Genomic DNA, 22,986 nt, shown 5'->3' with positions numbered 1-22,986 from the left:
GCCATGTAGGCAAGGCTTGACTGCAGTCTGAGTCTTGGCAGAATGCCTGGGATTCTTCCTGGAGCAAGGTCACAATCTTTTTTGTTTGTTTGTTTTAGAGAGAGAGAGAGAGAGGGAGTGGTGCGGGGGGTAAGGGGGTAGGGAGAGAGAGAGAATCTCACGACCCTGAGATCATGCCCTGAGCCAAAATCAAGAGTTGGATGCCTAACTGACGGAGCCACCCAAGCGCCCCAAGGTCCCTATCTTATGGGAAACTCCCACAAGGATGTTTCTCTTCCATTTCTCTAGTTTTAGTGGAGACTAATGCTTTTCATGTTGCCCTCCCCTTCCCCCCATCACCTCGCCACCTTAGGGTACAGCTGTGGGCTTCTGTGTAAGTCTATGAAACTGCTCAGCTGAAGTGTCAAGTTGATTTGTTAATGCAGAGTGATGCATCACTCATGACACCTATGGTTATTGATCTCTGGGACTAGGGATATTGTCCCATGGGCGTAAGATCCTGTTGATCTTGCTTTTGCTGTCTTCTAAGTATAATAAATGGTCTAAATCCAATTAGAATCTTTTTGTCTTTACTGACCTTATCTACAGATGTGTGGCACTGCCACCAGCTGTTACTTAGAGATCCCTTAACTGCTTGAAACGCCTCACATTTACATTGCCTCTAATGACATGATTTATCACTAGGTCCCTTAAGCCACACTTACATCATGACAAGCATATAAATCTAACAATAGTCCAATTCTAGAGTTAATATAAAAAAAACCTTTATTATTCAAAAACAAAATTGAGGTTTTACAGGGTGAAATAATTGAAACATCTGTCATTAAACATTATATATATGTATATGTATATATATTATGTATATGTATATATATTATGTATATAGATATTATGTATATGTATATATACACATACAACACATATATGAGTTAAAGTGATAACTTGAAGACTGTGAGAAACATACAAAAGTGTTATATGGGAAGCAAATCAGAACACAAATTTTAATCTGTGTTATTATTTCACGGTTTAATTGCATGTATAAATGTGAAACAAATTACAAGGGAACACAGAAAGGAAATATGTTTTGAGGCAATTTGGGTCATGGGAGGACTGTTTACTTTTTTTCTTGTAAAGTTTGTATGATCCAAATGAGAGAAGTTACCTTTAAAATGTAGTCACGTTAGCAAAATTCTTGGGGAAATTATATTGGTGGTCTCAAAATAAAACACAAGCACTAAAGCCATAGAGGCTGCTGTTAATTTTTATTAACTCCTCATTCAGGTTGTCACTAGATTCATCGCAGTTAGAATTATCAAGCACTTTCTGCATGCCAGGGACTGTGCTAATCATCTTACATAGATTATTTCTTCTAATAAGCACAACAGGTACTATTTTTATCACTTCAAGGGTTAGTTAGCTGGCTTAGGGGTCACATGCCTAGTCAGAGATGAAGTTAGGATTTCAAGTAGGCAAACTGGCTCCAGAGCTGTGGGACGTAATGGCAGGTAATCTTCATAGAGCGGATGTCAACTTAGATGATGCTGTAAATCTAACTCTACACTCTGGAACCTTAGGGGGACAAACACTTGTGCACAATTCCTTCCCATCATTCTAGCATTTCCATTAGATATGTGTGTCAGCGTTTCCCTTACAGCTTGAAAGCTAGATCTAAGACTACTTAAGCTAGATCTAAGGCTGGATGTTTGCAGTTGATCATAATGAATCAGTAAGATCCATTTTACGAAACAAAAGCCTCAAACTCGTTGTAACTTCATTCTTTTTGATTGTGATTTTTAAAAAAATCACATTGTACTTTAACCCTGTGTAACCTGCAGAAATCTTTGACCAAAAGGAACACGGTTTTTTGTTTTGTTTTCTGTTATGGCCAGTTAGGTACTACGTAGGTGATAAGAACTGAAAATGGAGAAAACAGATTAAAAAACGGAAAACCAGATTGCGAAGGGAAAAGTTCTGAGAAAAACGGACAGAGGAAAAGTAAGGGGCGCTAAGTTAGGCTGGAAAAGAGAAAGGAATGGGGTGATGAGGGGGGAGGCTCTTTAGGTCAGAAGCAACGCACTTTCTTCCAAGTTCTCGCCACGGGTAAAACAAGATTCAGATGCCCGACCTTGCAAACGTCCTTCAGCTGTTTTATTACAGTTGTGTCCATACCTTCCCAGCGACTCCATTCGTACCTTTAGTTTCCACTGGTCGGAGTAGCTACTGCAGACATTGGGAGTTTTCAGAGCTGCTGTCGCAGGACGCAAAGAAGCCTTTACTCTCCTTTCAGGGGGCTCAAGATTGCCTACACTGTTGCCTGTAGGCACGTGGTTTTTTTGTTTTTTTTTTTAACCTCAAACCACCCCTGATCCCCCCGTTTATCTTCCTGGTGCCGGAGAGTCGACGGAGATGGGGACACTGGACGGGAACTAGGGTTTTGCGTCCCCTTAGGCAAGCCAAATACAGAAGAGCGAGAAGAGAGAGCCAAGACTGCCAGGCGCTGAAAGGGAGAAACTGGATGAGAAGAGAGAAGGCGACACGGGAGAGAACCAGCCTTCCGGCGGCTACCGGCCTTATAACAGCCCCCCGACCAAGCTGTGCAGCCAGTGAGCCGCGGGTTACCACGGCAACCGTGAGGTCTCGCGAGACCGGCGTTGCGCCTGCGCACTGCCGCTGTAGGGCTGCGTCCTGAGCCTCCCAGCCACATTCCCGGACTCAGGGCTTTTATAGTTCGGTCTTCGCGAAGCTGTGGGCCGACTCTCTATTGTGAGTGACAGGGTGAGATGATGAGATGCGAAGCTCTCTGAGCACTTGGAAGGCGGGGCCAGGGAGGGCGAGGGCTCTGCGCACGCGCGTCGCACGTGGAGGTGGTGCGGTTGCCATCGTGAGTGGGAGCGGGGTGCGGGGGACGTAAGGGGACCGGAGGGGCGCGCCCCGGGTGGGATCCGGCCTGGGAGGCGGCGGAGGGCGGAGGGCACGCGAGGTCCCGAGGTATTCCCCGAGACCGCTGTCTCTCGGGCCGCCCCGCGTGAACGGGCGTACTTTCCTGGGCCTTGGTTTACTCTCCTCTGTCTGGAGCTGAGCATCTGTAGGGTACGGGAAATAGTAAGATAAAGCCCACCCTGGTCCTTCAGTGCTCCACAGCCTAGAACCGGGGACGGACCACAAAATAACTAGAGTTTGCGAATCTAAATAATGAATGAGGGCACTAGATACAGGGCAGCATGCACGGGGAGGGGCTCTGGGACAGGAATGCAGCCAGCGGGGACTGGGGCTGTCCTCCCCTCCGCTACCGGATCTAGAGACCGGAGTCCTTCCTCTGCGTTACTCCCGGGTGATAGCACCAGGCCTGGTAGATCCTACCTCTTAACTATTTCAACTCTATGAATTTCTGTCCCAACCCCTCTGCGGCGACTCTAGTGCAGGCCACCGTCGTGCCTACTCTGGGAACCTCTTTGCTCCTTCCACTCTTGGCGAAGGACGCTTCCAGGCCGGGAATCCGCAAAGATCTTTTTGCAGTGCCTTTCAAATCATGGCACTCTTCTGTTTAAACGTTACAGTTGCTTCCCATTTATAAGGTTTGCAAGGACCTTCACCCTCTCGTCCTTGCTTCCTTTCCCTAATAGGTATTAGGGAATTAGGGTAATACCACCCTCTCTAGCATCTCTGCCTCAGCGACGTTGAACTTGATTCGTGTCCTTAATGTTGTTCCCTGGGATACTCTATTTCAAACTCCCTTTGGCAAGCATTCTTCAAATGTAGGTTAAAAGGTCAATTTCTCCAGGACCTCTTTTCTGACTCCTTAAGCTAAGTTAGCTTCTGCTGTTTCCTTAGTATTCTGTAGTTCCCGGACTTGAATTGCACATCTTACTATGTTATTACCTGCTGATATGTCTTTTTCATGGATTCTAAGCGCGGTGAGGCTAGTAACTGTTTTTACTTTAATACTTTATGGCTTGGTGTGTTGTGGATAATCCAGAAATACTTGCTGAAGAAAGGTGGTTGTGGGGGCTGAAGGTGGAAGGGACTAATGTGTATGAGGATATGGAGGTTAGAAACTGGTGGCCTCGTTCAACAGTAAGTGGTTCAGTGGCGGGGTGTAATCGCGCATGGTGGAAGAGGCTGGTGGATGATGAGGGCCAGAGTGTGGAGGGCCTTGTAGGTCACCCTAAAGGGTTTGCCCTTGATCCTGTATGTAGTGAATGCCTCCAAGACCTAGCTCAAAAGGCACCTCAGCAAAGCCTTCCTGTTTTTCTCCTCCCAAACCGTTGCGGCTTCTCATCAATCAGTACTTTGTTTTTGGATTATATGGTGTAAGAGTCTGCGTATCTGAACTACTTGGCTCTGGTCTCCCCGCGCTAGATTCTGAAGATGGGAGTTCGTGCCTAGCTTACTCTCCCTCCAGAGCATACAACTCTTAAGTATTTACTTAAGGATTTCCGCATTCTGTGCTGTTTGAATGCTGAGGCCCATGAGCTGACTTGCAGTTTGGCAAGAGCTCTGTTAGATCCTATTTGTCTTGTCTTCCTGACCACCTTCAACCTGATGCCGGTCCTCTACCAAGGATTTGGCTGAGCTACTTCCTGACTCCCCGAGCTGGAGGGGAACAATGAGAAAATGGGGGATGAGGAGGGCTGTGCAGCAGGTAACCAAGGCTCTGGCAGCACTGGCATGAACGAAGTCTGACCCTGCCCGGAGGAGCTGAATTTTAGATTTCTGTTAGGTGACTTAGGAGGTACACTGGATAGAGACCAGTGGAGGTCAGAAAGCCATTTCTCACGGCTGTCCAGGGTCAAGAGGCAGCCTGTCCTACTCCAGCTGTTCTAACCCTGTTCTGGATCAGACTCACCTGGACAGTTTTTTTTTTTTTTTTTTTTTTTTTTTTACAAATACAGGTGCCCTGGTCCTATTCCCAGGGATTCCAATTCAGTACATTCAGGATAAGGACCAACCATTTGTATGTTTTAAAAGGCAACAGGTTATTTTTGAGGTGCAGCCAGGATTGAAAAAGCATAAAGTTCGGGTTTGGAAAACCAATTGTGGCTTTGGGCAAGGCATTTAATCTGACTGTTTCTTCACCCACATGTTAGGCAATTCTATAGGAATTTTGTGAGAATCAAGTAATAGATGGAGAAAATGCCTTCTATGTTCTGACACACTCCACAAAGACACCTGCTCTTTACCTGGTGAGTGGAAGTTCAATTGGAGAGGACTTAATTCTTAATTGTGCATGGGCATTTCGGGGAAGGCAAGCCTCAGTGGGATAAATGAGCACCTGGAATGAGGGACTGTCTGGAGGGAGAAAATCTGGTCATCTGAAAATAGGGACAGTTCCAGATGCCAGACTTCTCGCAGGCTGGCTCATTTAACTTCCTTCAGTTTTGCCATGTAGGTCACTATGGTTCTTAGCTGAGCACCAGGAAGAAGCAAGGAATAAAACTGAGGGAAGACAAATGCACTTGCTCTGGGAAGGAGAGCCAAGATATGCTCCCTACATCAGTGGTTTATAACATTTTCCCAGGAAGGATCCTTCTTATTTTTAACGGATTTGTATTTTTAAGTTTCATCACAAAATTTCCCTAGTTTTCCTCAAGTTGCCAGCTGCAGAAGCAGTCAGCTTGGAATAACTGTCCAGAAGGGGGAATATATACCTGTGTATGTGGGAGATGTTTAAGGAAGGATATACAAGAAGCCTAGAGTTCAGGGAGGGAGGGAGACTTACAAAAGGGCATAGAATGAAAGTATCATTTGAATTTGTAATTGTGTACATAGATTACTATTCTGGTTCTTAAAAACCCACACCTGGTTGATTATAAACAGCAGAGGCTTCTGGGCCCACACAGCTTGGGGGCTCCGTGCAGGTGGACTTGCACACAGGGGGGTGCTCAGGGAGTCTTTGTGGGATGGAGGCCTAACTGGAGAGCAACTCAGAAAATGGTAACAGATTTGTAAGATTAATACCACACAGTCATGAAAAAAGATAATCATGAACAGGTAGAAACATGGAACATTTTTAATAAATGAAATAGGATTTCACTGTGATTGCAGTAATGCAAAGCATTTATATATTACCTGTATAAGAATAAAGACAAAGTCATGAAAAGATGGGGAACAGAAATTCCTTAATCTTAAAAGAGGTTTAGTGTATGGTCATGTCATTGGTTCTGTATAGTCAGGCTTGCTATATAGCCTATCAGGAATCAGAAAGAGTACAAACAAGATATTCTTCTGACATGCACTGCTCATAACACGAATTTACTTTGTCGTCTGCTTCTTAGGAAAGATTTTCAGAATGGCTGCAGCCCCTCAAGCACCGGGGAGGGGCTCTGTTCGGAAGACAAGACCTTTAACGGTAAAGACAGCGCTGAACAACCCATATGCTATCTGCTGGAGTGCACTAGAGAGAGAAGACATGCACTTTATATTACACACCCTTGAAGACAGATTTAAATCGCTTGGGCTTCAGAAGACTGAAGATAAGAAGAAAAACAAAAAACCGTTTTTAAAAAAACAAAGCCCAGACAAATGTAGCACAGAGGTTGATACGAGTGAGGATCAGAAGGAGGAACCACCAGGAGATAATGAGCAAGGGTCAGGGTGGACTCCTGTCCACATCAGGAAGCAGCTGACCATTGGCGTTAATGAGGTTACCAGAGCTCTGGAAAAGAATGGGCTGCTGCTGGTCCTAGTGTGTAAGTCAGCCAAGCCCGCGCTCATTACCTCACACCTGATTCAGTTAAGTTTGAGCAGATCCGTTCCTGCTTGTCAGGTTCCCCGTCTCAGCGAGACACTCGCACCTGTCATTGGCTTAAAATGTATCCTGGCCTTGGGGTTCAGAAAGGACACCACTGCCTTTGTTGATGAAGTCAAAGCCATAATTCCCCGAGTACCCAGTTTACACGTACCATGGCTTCAAGGCAGACTGGAAGACTCCAGGGAAAAACCAGACACTGAATCTTTGGAAAGCCAAGACAAAGAGATTTTGGAAACTTCCTTTGAAGACCTCTCTAAACATAAAAGGAAGCTTGCTGAAGGTCAGCAGGCTGTTGTGTTACAGCCCCTGAAAATAAAGAAAGTGATTCCAAACCCCAATAAGATAAGGAAACCACCCAAAGGTAAAAAAACGACTTCAAAGTAATCTATAAACTTGTCATTTCGTATAGTTGTAAAACAACACTTCGTAAAGAAGCCTTAAAACTAATAAAATGTGTTATTTTTACATATATTCTTGGGGTACTTTTAGTAACATTCCTTTCATAGGTGTGAGACTGTATAAATAGGCTGACACTTAAAAACACTTAAGTGCAGAAAATATTCAAAAGTACGAATATCAGGGGCGCCTGGGTGGCTCAGTTGGTTAAGCGACTGCCTTCGGCTCAGGTCATGATCCCAGGGTCCTGGGATCGAGTCCCACATCGGGCTCCCAGCTCGGCGGGGAGCCTGTTTCTCCCTCTGACCCTCTCCTCTCTCATGCTGTTTCTCTCTCGCTCGCTCTCTAATAAATAAATAAAATCTTAAAAAAAAAAAAAAGTATGAATATCAAAACAAAAGTTTATTGAAACTAATGTCCATGCTTGTATAAATTCATTTTTTAAAAGCCTGGTACAGTGCTTGTAAGCAAGAAACTCTGTATCCTACAACACTTGACATCTTTCTATCAAACTTGGAAAATGTGCCACAGTAAACAGGTTCTAGTTAGTAATGCAGATGAAACTGGATTGGAGATCAATCAGTTTTAAAAGAAAGATACTAAACACCAAGCAATACACTGTCTTCAGAAACATATCAGGAAAAAATTATTTTTTTACTTCCTGTTGATCGGACTTTTTTTGTAGTAGGCATATGCATGAGCTTGTAGGAAAAAGCCAGATGCGGTATTTTGAATGGTTGAAATTCACCCCTTTACATGGTTAGCTTATTTCCTTGGAAAATTAACATGGGTAAAAAGTATGCTGATAATTAGGTCAAATGAGGCAGGAAGAGAAATAAAGTGAGGAGCTTGAGGTCTCAGAGATGGGTTTGTGCAATTACTGGGGTTCTTCATGTTAGAAAATGGAGCATAATCAATCCTCTACGTCTGTGTTAAAGTGTCTGCCATTTGCAGTATGTGTTCGGAAAAGGTCCTTTTGTAATTTAGGGGGAAGGTACTGGATTGCTGAAGTGTATTTTCAGCCTAAATTCTGGTTGACTCTTGGATTATGCCACCTCTGTTCTTTTAAATTTTATTAAATGCCATCTTGGCAAAAAAAAGGAGGGGATGGGGAGGGAAAGACACCTCATGGAATAGAGCATTTCCATTGTTGACAAAGATGAAGGACAATGTTTTTTTGAATCTCTAAGACGCTGTATAATGCAGTGAAATTTAATTCTAGTAACTACTTTATAAACACAAGTAGTTTTATCAGTTTTCAATTTTGAAATGTTCATTGGTAATCTAAATTATAAAGAGGCCTTTTAAAGAGGAAAATATGCTATTTATTAATTACTGTATTAAAAGCATCTGAATTCTATAACAACTGGAATTATGTAAACAAATAAAGGAAAAGTGCCAGATTTATCACGACGTGAGCTTGTGATAAAATTACTGACTGGCAAGTCTGCAATCACCTGAAAACCTACATCATATAAGGCTGTGCCTTAAAAATGAATGGAACACAATTCCCAACGAGAGACGTGACTCCAGATTCAAATCCCATTTACTTAATTCTTGGTGTTTTGGTGGACTGGTTCAGTTTTGCTTCCGAAGCCACTCTCCTTCTGTTAAGAAAGAATGGTAATGCAGTGGAGTCGGAATCGTCCTATAAGAGAAGTCTTCTCTAAGGCTCCAAAGAGGTAAACCCCGCCGGCCTGACTGTGCACTACTGTGCAGTCCCCGAGCCCCCTCTAGTGGTGGTCGCAGCTGTGGGTTTGTCTTTAGGACGACGATGCAGAGTGGCTTTCAGCTCTAGTAAGTCAGGGACGACAATTTTTTTTCCCCCCTGTTAAGGGCCAGACAGTAAATATTTTAGGCCTTTTGGGCCATAGAGTTCTGTCAGAATAATAACTCAACTCTGCCTCTGTAGCGTGAAGCAGCCACAGGCGATACGTAAGCAAACGAGTGTGGCTGTGTCCCAATAAAACTTTATGGATGCTGAGATTTGAGTGTCCTACAATTTTCACATGTCACAACATGTTATTCCTTTGATTCCCCCCTTCCCGTATCCCCCCCGCTCCCCGCCCCATCCCAGCAACCATTCAAAAATGTGAAAACCATTCTTAGCTCATAGGCTGTACAAAAACAGGTGACAGGCTGGCTCTAGCTCATGGGCCAGAGTTTGTTGGCTCCCACCTGATCTAAGATATGACTGCTTTCATTTGACCACTTAGAACATAAAGGAAAGGCTGTCATGTTGTCTAAAATTAAATTTTTCTGGACAAAAGAGCCTAGGCACTGGCACAGTAAAAGGCAGGAAGAAGGATCTACTCTGTGGTATCTGAGTCAAAGCCAGTGCTTTGTGGCTTCATTCGGCATATTCCTGCCCCTCCTTGGACTACTGGCGATATATACATATATACGTACACTGCGAAAACGGGGTTTTCAAATTCTAGATAAAAACACCATCCGTAACAAAATTATGAATACTTATTTACATATAAGATATTTTCCATTAGCATGACAGCTTTCATGATAAATTAAAGTCAGCATAAAGGAATATGTGCAATTTTGCATAAGTAATAAAAAACATTCAAACTATCTATGTCCTGATAGCACTAATAAATTCCACTGAGCATTTCTTGTGACTTTAGAACTTTTATTTTCTTTGCCTGACATCTCTGCTGCTGCTGAGAAGACAGAGTTTGTGCGGCAGCAGCGAAGTCTAGTCACTCACGGGTGTACTCTCAGCACGTGTTTGCACAAAACTTTGCTTTTGAACCAATCCACTGACTGCTGGAGATCAAAGTACACATCTGTGTGTTTATTTGGCAACTCTGCTTCCGGAGGAATAAATGTACTTCCCAGTCCCCAGTACATTTTTATCTCCCTCTATACTTGAACACCCACCTACTCTGTCACCGAGTTATGGAAGGTGCTGATACCCTAAATGCTCCCAGGGATACCGTGTAAGGTGACGGGAGCACACATTTTCCACATGGATCCTTTGTTCTGTTACACGGACAGACAGACCAACACTTAATAAAGAGAAATGCAGCAGTTTATCTCCACACAATAGCAAAGATTTTCTTACACAGTTCTGTGACTTCTTCAGTCCACAGAAAAACAGTCCCTTTTCTACAGAGTGGAAAAATACCTTCTCTTCATCAAGAGACAGCCCAAAGTCTGAAGATTAGAGGAATGTGCTCTCTGTACCCTTTCATCCCTCCTACAAATGGGCAAACAGTGAGAAAAAAGAATGTTAACATTCTAGCTAGAAATATGTACTATTGGTCACATATGGGTGGTTTTTTTTCATCTTTTCTGATTGTTACCGACTACATCGATTTCACTTAAGTTGTGCTTTTATTCTTCTTTGGAATGGCAGTTCCAGGAATCATTAAATAGAATATTAACAAATGATGATGTCAGAGTTCTAGAAATAGAAATATCCATCTATTGTAATACTAGTCCAACCTAAAGGGAGGGAAGAAACAGAATGGTAAGAACAGGTAAGCGAGAAAAAATAAATTACAGTACAATAGCTCTGTAGTTTTTAAAAGCTACTAAAAAAAACGCCTTCATCCTAAGGGCAGCAAGTATGGGATTTCCTAGGGACATTTGTTAGGTTTATAAAGGGTGTAGCTACTGCACTTACCTTTTCAGAATCTGTTCCTGGACATCTCCAGTTGTACAAGTAATACTGCAAATTGCCGTCTCCTATGCCAAATTTGAGTTTTTCCAAGAAGGTCTTATTTTCCATCAAATCTAGTGCATTGAATACATCAAATCCTTTCTGCCAATGTAAAAAGGATTTCAAATTTTAAACATCAAAGGACTAGAGTGTTTTCTATTATTATGTACTGCAGTGTACCGTTTTATTCCTCTACTAATAGCTCAAATATGCATTTATAACAAGGTTTAATGTCTACATTCTATGTATAGGTTAAGAACTCAGTTCAAAACTGTCTTAGGATATTTTCAGAAGGAACATTTTCCCAGGGGGCTCCATCTCCAGAGCTGTTAGTTATGGGACTTTTGAAGTTCTGACTGAGCTAAAGCTTTAAAGACTTTAAATGTGTACTTGGTCTTGGGCTGATGCTTGGAAATAAATTTAGTAAAATTTTAGTAGTAAAAATTGTATTTCTTGAAAATGTTAGGTAAAAATACTATGCAAAATGTGGTATAGATTTATATTTCTCAGGGGTTTTACCTTAAATCATTTATTATTGGCTTTTGGGGGGAAGTAGTTGAAAAAGAGCAATAGGATCAAAGAATCATAGGATAATGTTGTTTTGGAGATGGAAGAGTACTATGTTAAAAAAATGTTTTCAGTTTATCAAAGAAGGCACTTTGGACGTGTTGTTCTCAATTTCTCATGAATAATATTTTCTCATGTCCAGTAATTACACTGAAATAACTGTCAGCTAATTTCAACTTCTTTAAAAAAAAATGTTTATCTGTAGCAAGAATTTAACAATTATCCTAACTACCACACTAAGGAAACAGAAAAATATTGCAAATATAGTAGAGCACATTTTGAATTTATTTCCTTTCATTTTAAATGCCTTTCTTTTTAATACTAAGCTCCTTAATTTTAAAAATAAAATTCCTTTAATTTTAAAATTCAGAGACTATTTAAGTTGAAGTTCAAAGGTTTCCTGTTGCTAATTATGCACTGCAACACGAACATGTATATTCCTTTTATCAAGGTACCATGTATTTTTCCTATATTCCTTGTATTATGGGTTTTATGCATTCTTCTATAAGGGTTAAGAGTTTCTAATTTGCACAAAATACCTTTTTGGCTAAGCTGCAATAGAATCAACGATACAAACAGCCTCTGAAGTTTTAAAAGAAAACTCTTATCAAAATTCTCCCTTTGACGGACTGTCAACAGTAACAAATATCTCAAATGAATTGCACCCGTGCAGAAGGAGCTCTAGTAAGAGGTTTTATATACTTTGGCACACATATTTGGAGAAACACAAAAAGGGCAAAGAGAAAGGACAAAACACAAAAAGGGCAAGAGAAAGGACAAAAAGGGAGGGAGCCGCTTACCAATTTGGCTATAATGAGCGCATCACTCATGAGGTCCAGCAGGGGCGTCTCCGTGTGAATGTTGTAGAAGGAGTAGGCGGCCTTGAGGCTCTTGTGCGCAGGGTGGTGCATGACTGTGGAGGGGAGTGTGTAGAAGCTCAGGAAGTCAGTTAGTTTACCACTGGAGTTCTAAAGGACAAAGGTAACGTCAGGTAAATACCTCCTTGAACATGCTGCATCCACGCATTTAAGCTCACTTTTTGATTTTTGACGTGTACCGTAACTTGCTGTTAGAACAAAAAGCAACAACTCCTACTACCTTTCTCTCAGCAGTCTGTTTGGGGGCCCAGATGGTGGGCTGGGTAGAACCTGAGAAGAGCATGGTGTTGTACCTTTCTTAGCCTACTGGTAGCTGGCTGTCTGCATAATGTTCTTAAGAAGCAGAATGTTCTTTTATTTTTATTTTTTAAAAGATTTTATTTATTTATATGACAGAGAGAGACACAGTGAGAGACGGAACACAAGCAGGGGGAGCGGGAGAGGGAGAAGCAGGCTTCCCACGGAGCAGGGAGCCCCATGTGGGACTCGATCCCAGGACCCTGGGACCATGACCTGAGCCGAAGGCAGACACATAACGACCGTGCCACCCAGGCGCCCCAGAAGGAGAACGTTCTAAAAGCAAAGTTTCCTCTAGCTCAACTCCTGAGTCTCCCTAGACCTAGGGAACAGGGATGAAAGTAGATTCACTGTTTTTGTAGAAACAAAAGCTCCAGGGATTGGAAGGCTGCCTTTTCCAACTCAAAGATACCGTATCATACTAATATCTTCTTGGCACAAAGCAAGAATTGTATCAGCGTAAAGTGAAGGTGGAGAGAGTCTGGAAGCTGTTTTGAGAAACTTGTGAAAGGCATCAGTACCACACCCGAACATGCACCTGTGAATCTGAAGCCACCAAAAATCAAAAGGGATGCAAACGACGGTCTTGGTTTCATCGTCACTGGGATACCTGTTAATACAAGAAATGAGCCAGTACTGTTTACATTGCTTTAATTAGCTGTGGTGGCCTACACAGTTGGCATACAACTCAAACTATGCTATGCCTGAATTACACAGCTGAACAGGCTACACCACATGTATGCTCTTGCAAGTATTTCTTTCACCTGAAAAGAAAATTCCATATGGATGCATTATTTGGCTTTTGAATGCTTCTGATTTATGAAACCGTTTTTCAGACACTAAGAAATTAAAGACATCTCACTAAAGTGATTCTCTACTGCTCTGTATTAGCAGCTCAGTATTCGTGATCAACTGAAGACCTAAACTTTCAGCTTTGATAAGGATTTTCGGCTCAAAAAATTGAAACTGAAAACCAAAACTCACTGGATGGGCTCAGTAGTGGAGTAGAGATGACAGAGGACAGAAATCACTGCACTTGAAGAATTCAGTAGAATTTACCCAGTCTGAACAAGAGAGAGAAAATAGACTGAAAAAAAAAATGAATTAAGTCTCGGGGATTGTGGGACAGGAACAAAAGATCCGACATTCCTATCACTGGAGTCCCAGAAGAGAAAGAAAAATGTGGGGGCTGTGAAAAAAATGGGTGAAAGCTTCCCAGATTTGGCAAAACACACACAACAGAATCAAGAAGCTGAGTGAACCTTAACAGGAAAAACCCAAAGAAATCTACTCCAGGATGCATCCTAATTAAATTTCTGAAAACTAAAGACAAAAGCCTTGAAAATAGTCACAGAGAAAAGGCATTACCTACAAGAGAATACCACTTTATATGACAGCAGATTTCTCATCTGAAACCACAGAGGCCAGAAGGAAGTGGAACATTCTTTTGTTTGTTTTTTTAAGTAGGCTGCATGCCCAGTGTGGAGCCCCGTGCAGGGCTTGAACTCAGGATCCTGAGATTAAGACCCCAGCTGAGATCGAATCAGACACATAAACTGACTGAGCCACCCAGGCACCCCAGTGGCACATTTTTAAAAAAATTATTTATTTGAGAGGGAGCGTGCGCAAGTGCACACAAGTCCATGGAGGAATGGAGGGAGAGCGAGAGAATCTTGAGCACACTGCACGCTGAGTGTGGAGCCCCATGTAGGGCTCAATCTCACAACCCTGAGAGATCATGACCTGAACTGAACCTTGACTGACTGTGCCCCCTAGGCACCCTCCAGTGGCACTACATTTTTAAGGGCTGAAAGAAAAGAATGATCAGCCATGAATTCTGCATCTGGTGAAACTATTCTTCAGGAATGAAGGAGAAATAAGGACATTCTCAGACAAACGAAAACTAAAAGACTTTGTTGCTAGCAGACATACCTTTAAGGCTGGCCAAAGGACATTCTCCAAACAGAAATGCAATAATAACAGAAGAAATCTTAGAGTGTCAGGAAGAAGGAACAACAGAGCAGAACTCTTGTTATATGCTGTAAACTATGCTTCTCCTCATGAGTTTTCTAAATCTACTTGACGACTGAAACACAAGTTGTAACACCATCTGATACTTAAGACAGTATTTAAAAAGTCAAGAAGATAAAGGGATCTGATGGAAGTAAGGTCACTTGACGTGATAAAATGTTGACACCAATCGACTGTGGTAAGTCCCCATATTCCTATATATAGGAATAGTCAGAGTAACCATCATACAAACTACACAAATACACTCAAACGCACCATAAATACATCAAGACAGAATCCTAAAAAAATATTCAAGTAACCTCTAGGAAGGCAAGGAAAAAGAAACAAGAGGAATAAGAATCAGAGGAAACAAACAGAAAACAAATAATAAAATGGCAGACTTAAGCTCTAGCCTATCAGTAATTATCAAATATAAAGGGCCTAAATACAACAATCAAAAGAAAGACTGGCAGAGTGGATAAAGAAACACGGTTCAACCACATGCTGTTTATAAGAAACTTTCAGTTCAATGACGTAGATAAGCTGAAAGTAAAAGGGCTGTAAGAGATATACCATGCACTACTTTAATCTTAAAGTAGTAGGAATGATGGGATGCCTGGGTGGCGCAGCTGGTTAAGCATCTCCGACTCTTGATTTTGGCTCAGGTTGTGACCTCGGGGTTGTGACAAGACAGCCCCATGTTGGGCACCACGCTCAGGGCCGAGTCTGCTTAAGTTTCATTCTCCCTCTCCCTCTGCCCCTCCCCACCATGCATGCTCTCTCTCTCAAATAAATCTTTAAAACAGTAGGAGTGACTATATTTATATCCAATAAAGTAGAGTTCACACAAAGAAAATTACTAGAGACAAAGAGGGGTATTATATTCTGATAAAAAGATTGATCCCCTGAGAAGACATAAAGGTCCTATATGTATTAAGTACTAAACAGGACCCTCAAAATACATAAAAAAAAAAACCCTGATAGACGTGGAAAGAGAAATAGACAAGTCCAAAGATACAGCTGGGGACTTGCACATCCTCTCATCAACTGACAGAGCTGCTAGAAAGAAAATCATCAAGAAGGTAGAAAATCTGAATAATATAATAGGATCTAAATGACATACATAGAACACTCCATCTAAAAAGAGTAGAATATACACTTCACACACATTCACCAAGATAGACCATTTGGGCCTAAAATAAGCCTCAAGAACCTTAACAGAGCTGAAATCATACAGAGTGTCTTCTCCAACATAATGGAATGAAACTAGAAATCAAGAGGAAATCTCTCAGAAGTCAAAGTTGAAAAACAGAGTTCTAAATAATCCAAGGCTCAAAGAGGAAGTTTCAAAATAAATTTTAAAAAATACAGGGGCACCTGGGTGGCCCATTTGGTTAAGCATCTGCCTTCGGCTCAGGTCATGATCTCAGGGTCCTGGGATGGAGCCCTACATCGCGCTCCCTGCTCCGCGGGAAGCCTGCTTCTCCCTCTCTCTCTGCCCCTCACCCCCCTGCTCGTGTGCACTGTCTCTCAAATAAATAAAATCTTTAAAAATAAACAAATACATATATACATAGAACCAAATGAAAATGAAAATATGACATACCAAAATATGTAGGATGAAGCTAGAGCAGTGCAGGGAGGGACATTTATAGAACTACATGCTTACACTATAACAGGGAAAGGTCTCAATGATCTAAATCCCTCCCTCAAGGGACAAGAAAAGGAAGAGCAAAAGAAGCCCAAAGCAAGCAGAAGGAAGGAAATAATAAACATAAGATCAGAAATCAATGACACTGAAAACAGGAAAACAGAAAATCAATAAAACAAAAGCCTTGTTCTTTGGGGGGGAATCAAAATTGATTTGATACAACACTAACAAGACCAACAAACATAAAAAGAGAAAAGATACAAATCGTCAATATCAGGAATGAAATAAACATTATCACTATAAATCCTTTGGCCAAACAGACACATGAAGAAGTGCTCAACATCACTCAGCATCAGGGAAATCCAAATCGAAACCTCAATGAGATACCACCTCACACCAGTCAGAATGGCTAAAATTAACAAGTCAGGAAACGACAGATGTTGGCGAGGATGTGGAGAAAGAGGAACCCTCCTACACTGTTGGTGGGAATGCAAGCTGGTGCAGCCACTCTCAAAAACAGTATGGAGGTTCCTCAAAAAGTTGAAAATAGAACTACCCTATGACCCAGCAATTGCACTAGTGCATATTTACCCCAAAGATACAAATGTAGTAATCCAAAGGGGCACCTGCACTCCAATGTTTATAGCAGCAATGTCCAGAATAGCCAAACTATGGAAAGAGCCCAGATATCCATCAACAGATGAGTAGATAAAGAAGATGTGGTATATATTTACAATGGAATATTATGTAGCCATCAAAAAATAAAATCTTTCCATTTGCAACAACGTGGATGGAACTAGAGGGTATTATGCCAAGTGAAATAAGTCAATCAGAGAAAGATAAGTATCATATGATCTCACTGATATGAGGATTTTGAAAAACAAGACAGAGGATCATAGGGGAAGGGAGGGAAAAATGAAACAAGACCAAACCAGAGAGGGAGACAAACGATAAGAGACTCTTAATCTCAGGAAACAAACTGAGGGTTGCTGGAGTAGTAGGGGGGTGGGAGAGATGCGGTGGGTGGGTGATGGACACTGGGGAGCGTATGTGCTATGGTGAGCACTCTGAATTGTGTAAGACTGATGAATCACAGACCTGTACCCCTGAAACAAATAATACATTACATGTTAATAAAAAAATTAAAAAAAAAATCCTTTGGCCAGTAAAAGGACAAAAGAATAATTAAGCAACTTTACTCTTACTAAATTTGACAATCTAGAAGAAATGGACCAATTCCTCAAGAACCACAGCCTATTAAAATGCAATCAAGATGAAACAGATCACTTGAATAGTCCTATACCATTACAGAAATGGAACTTACTTTAACAAAAAAGAATTTTCTAAGGTCAGACGGTGTCAAGTGGAGAATTCTAGCAAATATTTAAAGTATTATCACCAATTCTATACAATTTCTTCTAGAAGAAACGGGAGGGAACACTTCCCAATTCATTTTATGAGGCCGGAATTATCCTGAAAAAACCAGACAAAAGCAGTATTAAAAAAAAAGGAGAAACTGCAGACCAATATCTCTGTTGAACTCAACAAATACTCAAAATGTTAGCAATCCAAATCCAACAATGTATAAAAAAATTTATACACCATAACCAAATGGGTTTTTTCTAGGAATGCCAAGAGTAGTCAAACATGTGAAAATCAACCACTGTAATATACCACATCAACAGACTAAAGAAGAAAAATCACATGATCATATCAATTGAAGCAGAAATAGCAATGGACAAAATCCAACACCCATTCATAAGAACTCAGCAAGTTAGGAATCAGGGAAATTCTCTCAAATTGGTAAGAAGCATCTACTAAAATCCTCCAGCTAATGCCACGCCTCATGGCAGAAGACTGAATGCTTTTCCACTAATACCAATAACAAGGATGTCGACCTTTACCACTCTTATTCAACAAAGTACTGGGAGATCTACCCCCTGCAACAGACAAGAAGAAGAAATAAAAGGCATGCAGATGGGAAGGGAAGAAATGTAATTGTCCCTATTTGCAGGTGACATGACTGTCTATGTAGAAATCCCAAGAAATCTACACATAAACTCCTGGACCTATTAAGTGATTTCAGCAAGGATGCAGGATACAAGATCAACACAGAAAAAGCAACTGCACTCTATGCACTGACAATGAACATGCAGAAACCAAAATTAAAGACATAATACTATTTATAATTGCTCTAAGGAAAATCAAATATATAAGGTATACACTTAAGAAAACATGTACAGGATATGGATGCTGAATATCATTAAATGCTGATAAAATTCAAAAGTTCTAAATAAATATAGAGACATATCGTGTTCATGGACTGGAAGACTCATGAATTCTCCCCAAATTAATCTATAGATTTAATGTCATTCTTATCAAAATCCCAGCAAGGTACTTCATAGACAAAAACAAGCTTATTCTGAAATTTATATGGAAGGGGGAAAGAAATAGATTAAAACAATCTTGACAGAAAGAATGAAGTGGGACGAATCACTCTACCTATCAAGACTTATATAGAACCATAGTAATCAAGACAGTGTGGTGTTGGTGGGGGGACAGACACCAGAGATCAATGGAACAAAAGAGAGAACCCAGAAATAGAGCCCAATACAAATATTAGCATTCAACCTATGGAAAAACCTTTAGAAACCAAGAAGATTACAGGTAAAAAGAGGCAAAGTATATGCCCGGCATAAAAATGGCTAGCAGATTTATGAGATGATGTTCAAATTCATTAGTAATAAGAACATACAAATTAAAAACAAGGTATCACTTGATACCCATCAGACTGGCCTAAATTTAAAGTCTGGTAATAACCAAATGTGCGTGAGGATCTGTGGAAACAGGACCTCCCCAACACTGCTAGGAGATACTTTGATGAGCTGTATGACAACACAGCTCGACCTCTGAGTAGAGGGCAGCAGTTCTCAAAATGTGGTCTGTGAACCCCTGTGGGTATCTGAGACCCTTCCAGAAGTCCGAGGAATCAAAACGATTTTCCTAACAGCACTACGAAGTTATCTGCCTCGTTCACTGTGTGGACATCTGCACCAAGAATGCAGGAGCGATGGTGCCACCACCATCCGGGCCTCGGCACCAAACCGTGCCGGTGGTCTTCTTACTCTTCACCATCACAAACTCACGGTTTAAAAAAAAAAAAGGTTTCACTTAAGCACGTCCTTGAATAAGAATTCGTAACGGTGTTAACTCCCGATGCTTAACAACTCATCCTTTCCCATCCTGTGTGATGGCATGGGACGAAGCACACAAAGCAGTTCTGTTGCCTACTGAAAGGGCAGTCTTTTTATTTTTCTAGGAAAACTCTCATTTTCCTTGAGTTTGCTGTCTCAAAGAGAAGCCTGTAGGCGATGGAGGTGTGAGCTGAACTAGCCACTTTTTTCATGGAACACCACTCAAAAAGAGGACTAACAAACTCCGGTCATTGAAACTTGGGTATTTGGCACATCTTGGAAATCAATGATGCGATCCTATCACTTCAAGGAAAATATTGGTGGGATTTGTTGCCAGTGATATAATTTGAGCTTTCAGGGTACAACTTTATGTCTGGAAAAACCTGTATCCTCCACCATGAACTATATTATATACTTTTCTGATGACAATGGTGGGGATATCAATGAATGAGACTTTTTGATATTATATAATGAACTGTTAGCATCTAGAAGATCTTTTTAACTCAGTGAATTGGTATTTTCCAAATGATCAATATATGATGTTACAAACTCATACACTGGTAAAGGAATGATCAAAGGACAAGACAGACCAATGGATTTTAATCAAACAGAGTATGCAAAGTTCATTAGTATGCTTTCAGGTAGAGAATATTCAAAACGATCTGAATAGGCTACTAAAATATTTACTCTTTTCCATATCGTCAATACTTCATGTGAAGGATTTTTTTTCACACACGTCGGCCAAAATAATTTATCACAATAGATAGAATGCAGAAGTAGATATGAGAGCCCAGCTGTCTTCTAGTAAATCAGACATTAAAGATATATGCAAAAATTGGGGCGCCTGGTGGCTCAGTCGTTAAGCGTCTGCCTTCGGCTCAGGTCATGATCCCAGAGTCCTGGGATCGAGCCCCGCATCGGGCTCCCTGCTCGGCGGGAAGCCTGCTTCTCCCTCTCCCACTCCCCCTGCTTGTGTTCCCTCTCTAGCTGTCTCTCGCTGTCAAATAAATAAAATAAAATATTAAAAAAAAAAAAAGATATATGCAAAAATATAAAACATAACCATTCTTAATTTTGTCACTTTGGGAAACAGTTATTTTTCATAAAAAATATGTTATTTAGGTAACATGTTTATTATTGTTATTAAATTAAATATATATTTTTTCAATTATTTATTCTTTCAAAACTAAGATATAATTGACATATAACATTATATTACTTTCAAGTGTACAAGATAATGATTCGATATTTGTATACATTGCAAAATGATCACCACAGTAAGTTTAGTTAAAATCTACCACCACATGTAGTAACAACTTTTTTTCTTGTGATAAGAACTTTTAAGGTCTGCTCTCTTAGCAACTTTCAAATATGCAACACAGTCTTAACTGTAGTCACCATGCTGTACATTACATCCTCATGACTTATTTATTTTATAACTGGAAACTTGTACCTTTTGACCCTCTTCAACCATTTCGCCCACCCTCTACGTCTGGCAACCACCAATCTTGTTTTCTCCATCTGTGAATTTTGGATTTTTTTTTTTTTATTCTACATATAAGTGAGATCATACAGCATTTGGCTTTCTCTGATTTATAAAATAATAATATTAAAAATTTTTGCTTCAATTTTCAATGTAATAAGTACCTGTAAATATAATCCACAAAAATAAAAGCTCTTTGGGGTCCTCAATAGTTCTTCAGAGTGAATGAGTCCTGAGATCAAAAACTTTGAGAACTGCTGTCCTGGAGAAACTAACCACAAATGCATAAAGATTTGTGCTTAAACTTTTGCATAGCAAAGGAAATAGTCGACAAAACCAAAAAACAACCGACAGAATCGGAGAGGATATTTGCATATCAGATAAAGGGCTACTATCTAAAATCTATAAAGAACTTATCAAACTCAACACCCAAAGAACAAATAATCCAATCAAGAAATGGGCAGAAGACAAGAAAAGACTTTTCTGCAAAGAAAACATCCAAATGGCCAACAGACACATGAAAAAGTGCTCAACATCACTCAGCATCAGGGAAATACAAATCAAAACCTCAATGAGATACTACCTCATATAGGTCAGAATGGCTAAAATTAGCAAGTCAGGAAATGACAGATGTTGGCGAGGATGCGGAGAAAGGGGAACCCTCTTACACTGTTGGTGGGAGTCTAAGCTGGTGCAGCCACTCTGGAAAACAGTATGGAGGTTCCTCAAAAAGCTGAAAATAGAGCCACCCTATGACCCACAATTGCACTACGAGGGATTTACCCCAAAGATACAAATGTAGTGATCCAAAGGGGCACCTGCACCCCAATGTTTATAGCAGCAATGTCCACAATAGCCAAACTATGGAATGAGCCAAGATGTCCATTGACAGATGAATGGATAAAGAAGACGTGGTTCATATATACAAGGGAATATTACTCAGCCATCAAAAAATTGAAATGCTGCCATTTGCAATGATGTGGATGGAACTACAGGGTATTATGCTAAGTGAAATAAGACAGTCAGAGAAAGACAAATACCATATGATCTCACTCATATGTGGAATTTAAGAAAAAAACAGGATCACAGGGCGAAGGGAGGGAAAAATAAAACAAGATGAAATGAGAGAAGGAAACAAACCATAAGAGACTCTTAATCATAGGAAACAAACTGAGAGTTGCTGGAGGGGAGGTGGGTGGGGGAATGGGGTAACTAGATGATGGACATTTAAATGGAGGGCACATGATATATTGAGCACTGGGTGTTATATGCAACTGATGAATCACTGAACTCTACCTCTGAAACTGATAATCACTATATGTTAATTGAATTTAAATTTAAAAAGATTTGTGCTTAAAGATGTGCACTCTGTTCTAGAAATAAGAGCTTAAAAACAAAGACTGCTCGGTTGTTCTCCAGAAATGTCCTTTGAATTCACCCTGTCTGTTTCTACCATTTCTGCGCTGCCTTGGCTGTCATCCTACATCCAGATGGATGCCTGACAATGTTGAAAAGACAATTCCAGCTCAGTGCTCACACCTGAATGGTGAATGGACTGTTGTCGGAATTTCTACCTGGCCTCCTTATTCTTTCTCTCCTCCAGGTACTTACCAGCTTAAATCTCAACTTTTGAACCCAATCCCACTTCAACTCAAAGAGCTTCTATGCGAAACATCATCTGAACAACAAATTCCAAGCTTTTTTTTTTTTTTTCTAAAAAAAGGTTTAAAAAGCACTATGTTAAATTCATCCAATCAATAATCAGAAAATCTGTTACTTTTCCTTCCTTCCCTTGAACAAGGGTTAAGTGGCTGAGTTATGCCATCTCAACGGAAAGCAGTTCAGGTCAAACCAGGTTTGCAAAACCCAAAGATATTAAACTTTGGAAAGTACCTCAGATAACGCCATCCAAATCGACTTTTTCAAAACTGAATAAAGCAATTAATCACATAGGTACCAACAGAAACGTATCCTGATTTCCTATTAATCACTAGCAAAAATATGCTCTTCTCTAGGAACGGAAACTGTAAGAATAAATTCTGGTTCTATCGGGGGGAGCAGAAATCTGGTTTGGAAGCAGTGA

General features: G+C 40.7%; 2 protein-coding genes across 8 annotated transcripts in view; one reads left to right on the top strand and one right to left on the bottom strand.

Annotated features, from left to right (window-relative positions):
• Positions 1 to 2,650: 2,650 nt before the first annotated feature.
• On the top strand, positions 2,651 to 7,220 carry RPP38 (ribonuclease P/MRP subunit p38). Of its 5 annotated transcripts, none has more exons than XM_035021572.1 (3): positions 2,651 to 2,775; positions 5,088 to 5,183; positions 6,276 to 7,220. In XM_035021572.1, the coding sequence occupies exon 3, from the start codon at positions 6,290 to 6,292 to the stop codon at positions 7,133 to 7,135; it is 846 nt and encodes a 281-aa protein (XP_034877463.1). In that variant the 5' UTR covers positions 2,651 to 2,775; positions 5,088 to 5,183; positions 6,276 to 6,289; the 3' UTR covers positions 7,136 to 7,220. The 5 variants fall into 5 exon arrangements, with proteins under 5 accessions (XP_034877463.1, XP_034877462.1, XP_034877465.1 ...); XM_035021574.1 differs by having other exon boundaries at positions 2,652 to 2,763; XM_035021575.1 differs by lacking the exon at positions 2,651 to 2,775 and adding an exon at positions 2,848 to 2,881.
• A 2,952-nt stretch (positions 7,221 to 10,172) lies between these two features.
• Positions 10,173 to 22,986, bottom strand: part of NMT2 (N-myristoyltransferase 2) — a 63,437-nt gene continuing 50,623 nt past the window's right edge. For 2 of the 3 annotated variants that reach the window (XM_035021568.1, XM_035021569.1), the window contains 3 exons: positions 12,191 to 12,358; positions 10,788 to 10,925; positions 10,173 to 10,606 (listed from right to left, as the gene is read on the bottom strand). In XM_035021568.1, the coding sequence (XP_034877459.1) occupies positions 10,586 to 10,606; positions 10,788 to 10,925; positions 12,191 to 12,358 (327 nt within the window). In that variant the 3' untranslated portion in view covers positions 10,173 to 10,585. Of the gene's footprint in view, positions 10,607 to 10,787; positions 10,926 to 12,190; positions 12,359 to 22,986 lie in introns of those variants that run through there. The other variant, XM_035021570.1, reaches the window with a different exon arrangement.

This window comes from Mirounga leonina, unplaced genomic scaffold, assembly GCF_011800145.1.
Source record: "Mirounga leonina isolate KUSES-001 unplaced genomic scaffold, KU_Mleo_1.0 Mir_175, whole genome shotgun sequence".
In the NCBI taxonomy this organism is placed as follows: Eukaryota; Metazoa; Chordata; class Mammalia; order Carnivora; family Phocidae; genus Mirounga; species Mirounga leonina.
This window is presented reverse-complemented; position numbering and strand designations above follow the sequence as displayed.

What these genes read in the sequence shown, in the direction of transcription:
- RPP38 (XM_035021571.1), top strand. Translation starts at nt 6,290, where the DNA reads ATGGCTGCAGCCCCTCAAGCACCGGGGAGGGGCTCTGTTCGGAAGACA.